At 37.7% G+C, this 3,693-nt stretch overlaps 1 protein-coding gene across 1 annotated transcript in view; it reads right to left on the minus strand.

Annotated features, from left to right (window-relative positions):
- The window catches only part of LOC107746117 (uncharacterized), a 6,663-nt gene that overhangs the window by 1,445 nt on the left and 1,525 nt on the right, over positions 1–3,693 (minus strand). The window contains exons 2-4 of the mRNA XM_016560212.1: positions 2,800–2,893; positions 2,099–2,294; positions 1,729–1,802 (exon numbers count right to left, since the gene is read on the minus strand). Coding sequence (XP_016415698.1) covers positions 1,729–1,802; positions 2,099–2,294; positions 2,800–2,893 — 364 coding nt within the window. The remainder of the gene's footprint in view (positions 1–1,728; positions 1,803–2,098; positions 2,295–2,799; positions 2,894–3,693) is intronic.

Below are 3,693 nucleotides of genomic sequence, written 5' to 3' on the forward strand. Positions count from 1 at the left end.
TCCAATCAAAACGCTGGGTCCGAGCGTTTTAATTGGCTTTCCTACCTGCCTGTCAATGTATGTATTAGCATTCCTCTGCGCACCCGGTTCGCGCATACAGGATACGTCATCAGCGCGTTCACGCACGCTGTGCAGACAGAGCGAGAATGGCAGACAAACATCAACAACCCGATCTTCCTTCCTGGTATTGTAGTACTTTTAAAGTTTTCTCACCGGTGAATGACACATGATGTAGCCCAGCGGTTAATCCAGTCCTCGTGCCAGCTCGTTAGAAGTGAGCTACGTGCATGAACTGTGTTCCGATCGATATGATCCCTACACAGTGTTCATTGCTCCCTACTCCCTGAGCGAGGGAAATCCGTTGAAGTTTACTTCACTTCGGAACATGGGCTGGAATTAGGAACCGCTGATGTAACCTATTGTAGTAATGTTGTCTCTGGTATTCTGGTCTGTGAGCGTAAATGCGTTCAGGGGGCGTGGCTTCGGACGGCGATTGCAGGGAGGGTGGGATGTTCGCTTTCAGTGCTATCAGGCTAAAGTTAGCATTTTCCAAGATCTCCTACTGCACCTTTAAAGCAAGGATTCCGAAGAAACAAGAATTTTAACCCTTTCATGCATGACATCCACTACAATGGTCAGCCATTTTGAACCATTTAAGTTGTAGCACCATGTCCCAACCAACAACTGGCGACCCCCCAAAGTGTTGTCTACTATTCCATTGAATTATTGTCTTTGTATTTCTTTTTTGTTTTGAGATATATTGCATAATACATTCAAAATGGAGGCGGGAAGAGGAGATGCACCAAGTACCTCAGGAATAAGTGTTAAATCCTTTTATTCTCACAAAAAAAAATTTCAGCTAAATAAGATTTTAATCTTTTGTCGAGATTTTAATGAAATAAATTTTTTCTGTGACAGAAAATACATACAAATACATATTTTCTGAAAATACAGAAAATACATTTACACAAAATACACATTCCAGTGGACGTTATGAACCAAAGGGTATATTGTGCCTATTGGGCCTATATATAGATTCTGCCTTATTTTGTATGTTTTATCAAAATTATGATATAATTTACACTTGAATAGTTTTATTAAACAGCAATATTAAATAGTCTTCAGATTTTATTATTTATTTCAATGCTTACAGTCTATATTTATTTATTAGGTCATATAAAAGTGTAGGCATGTTTGAGTGTATGAGTATTGCACTGTTTGAGGGCAGGGATATTTGTGCTTGATTGCGTTCGAGTGTGTGTTTGTGTGTGTGTGTGTTTGTGCTCACCTGTGTATGAATAGCCCACCACCCCCACACAGCCCCGCCCCACACACACACACTCTCTTACCTTTTGTTTGTTACACTTAACTTTACTGTGCCGTCATGACATAGTTTGTTGTTATTTAATGTTCTTATGTGTATTCATACCATTTGCTCGTTGTAAATGTTTTATAAACATGTTTTTTCCAACCAAACAATAAGTTCTATAAAATCACTTTTTATACCCTTGATGCATGGTGTCCACTACAGTGGACAGATATGTAACATATCTCAAAATAAAATATTTTGAAAGAAAAAAAAAGTTATTGGCATGCTTTTTCACTTGTTTAAAAGTAAAAACATACATATAAAAATATTACTTTGTGATTTAATAATTCATGCATGAAAGGGTTAATTCTATCATGCATTAGAGTATATGATAGGACATCCACCAAAGACAATCATACAGTGGCTTCACAGTTTCTTCACTAATCGGGACATCCAGTACCAGCACTCTCACAGGCACTTTGGTTATCTTAGTCTTAAATGTGTACATGACAACACACAACATCAAAACACATGTGCACAGGCACAAAAAAACCTATTCTACTCAATGGTCAACAATTAAAATGGAACACAACAACGTAGGTATGTGGTTCTTCACTGGTTTTGCTTCAGGACCCAGATTATACACTGAATGTTTAGTATATTTATTTTTCTGTAATGGTTTTTCTCTTGTTTTCTGTCCAAATTTGGGTCAAACCTCCCACCAGTTGAGAACGACTGACCTTGGTTTCCAGTATGGTGTTTATTGAAGCACACTTGTGATGTTCTTGCCTGTAAGTATTTGCAGATGTGCAGAGTCACCCAGTCACTGGTCGTGTAATGGATCAGTGTGAGGCCCATGTTAGCCGTGGTGTTATGAAGGTCACAGATCAAGTCCATTGCATCTGTGGATCCTTTCGGCCCCAGCAGATTGTTCAGTTCCTGAGCGCGCCGGACTTCATACGGGCTGCTGTCTGTAATAGGAGAACTGCGAGAGAGAGGTGATATTAGATTAACATTGATTAACATTTTTGCATGTATAAATATATTTACTTCCTTTTCTCAATTTTCTTAAATAGTGGTGCTTTTTTCCCCCCCCCAAAAAAAGTGGTGCTGTTCACCCAAAATGAAAACATTTTTTTCCACACTATGAATGTCAATGCTACTGTCAAGTGTTTGGTTACCAACATCCTTCCAAATAACTTCTTAAAGTGCTTAAATGATGACAGAATTTTCATTTCTGGGTTTTCATTTCTAAATGGCTGTTTTTCTTTCATGTGTAGTGTTGGGAAGTACGATTCATTCAAGTGAATTGGTTTGTCCTAAAGGGACCTCTTTCTCATTTTGGAAAGTCAGATTCATTCTAGTGAATAGGTTTGTCCTAAACAGACCCCATTTGTCATTTCTTTATCCATTATATGATTTCTTAACAATCTATTTATTTTTAAATAAAAAATTAACTCACAAAACTACATTCCACAGTCACATCTCACCTCAGCATGGCCCTGTTGAAGCAGCGGTTCATATCCTTGTCAATGTATCTTCTGCACTCTTTCACAGCCTGCTGCCCCGGAATGCCAATGCCATCTACAACAGAAAATTAATAACACTCTTATTTTGAGTTTTTAAATGCCACGGCAGTATTTTAATGTATGTCTTTCAGCGATTCCCATTCAGTGATTTTTTTTTTTTTGAAACTCACAATATCATTATCCTATCATATCAAGCAATATCATATCCTTATGTAGTTGACTGATGATTTGTAATTGAAGAAAAACAGGGTAAATGAAAAAAAGGAGTGCAGTTGTGGAGTGGTTTTGTGCATAATAGATTTTGTCCCTATGGATAATATGGAGTTCTGGAGGGGAAAACACCTACGCATCCCAGATAAACTTATCTAATGATCACATAAAACACTTAAGACATGTGAGTCACAAACGGCTTTTTTAGTAGACAATTTATGTCTTTGGCTTTGATAGAAAAACGTAAAGTGTCCACGTAAAGTGTGTTATGCTGAAGTTTCTAATAAAGTTACTACGTAAAAGTACAATTTATTCCGTCTATATTTACTCTCATTTGGCGAGTGTTTATCCATGTGTCTATCCCTTTAAGAACATGTGAGGATGATATTAGTTTAAAGGAGACATATTATGCCCCTTTTTACAATATGTAATATAAGTCTCTAGTGTCCCCAGAATGTGTCTGTGAAGTTTCAGCTCAAAATACTCCACAGATCATTTATCATATCATTTAGAAAAATACCTATTTTGAGTGGAAGCAGAAACACTGTTTTTCGTGCCTGTCTCTTTAAATGCAAATGAGCTGCCGCTCCCCGCCCCCTTTTCCAGAACAGAGTTGCGCCTTTACAGCTCGGACCTGCTAAAAAC

This window comes from Sinocyclocheilus rhinocerous, unplaced genomic scaffold (assembly GCF_001515625.1).
Source record: "Sinocyclocheilus rhinocerous isolate Xijiao unplaced genomic scaffold, SAMN03320098_v1.1 scaffold107, whole genome shotgun sequence".
NCBI lineage: Eukaryota > Metazoa > Chordata > Actinopteri > Cypriniformes > Cyprinidae > Sinocyclocheilus > Sinocyclocheilus rhinocerous.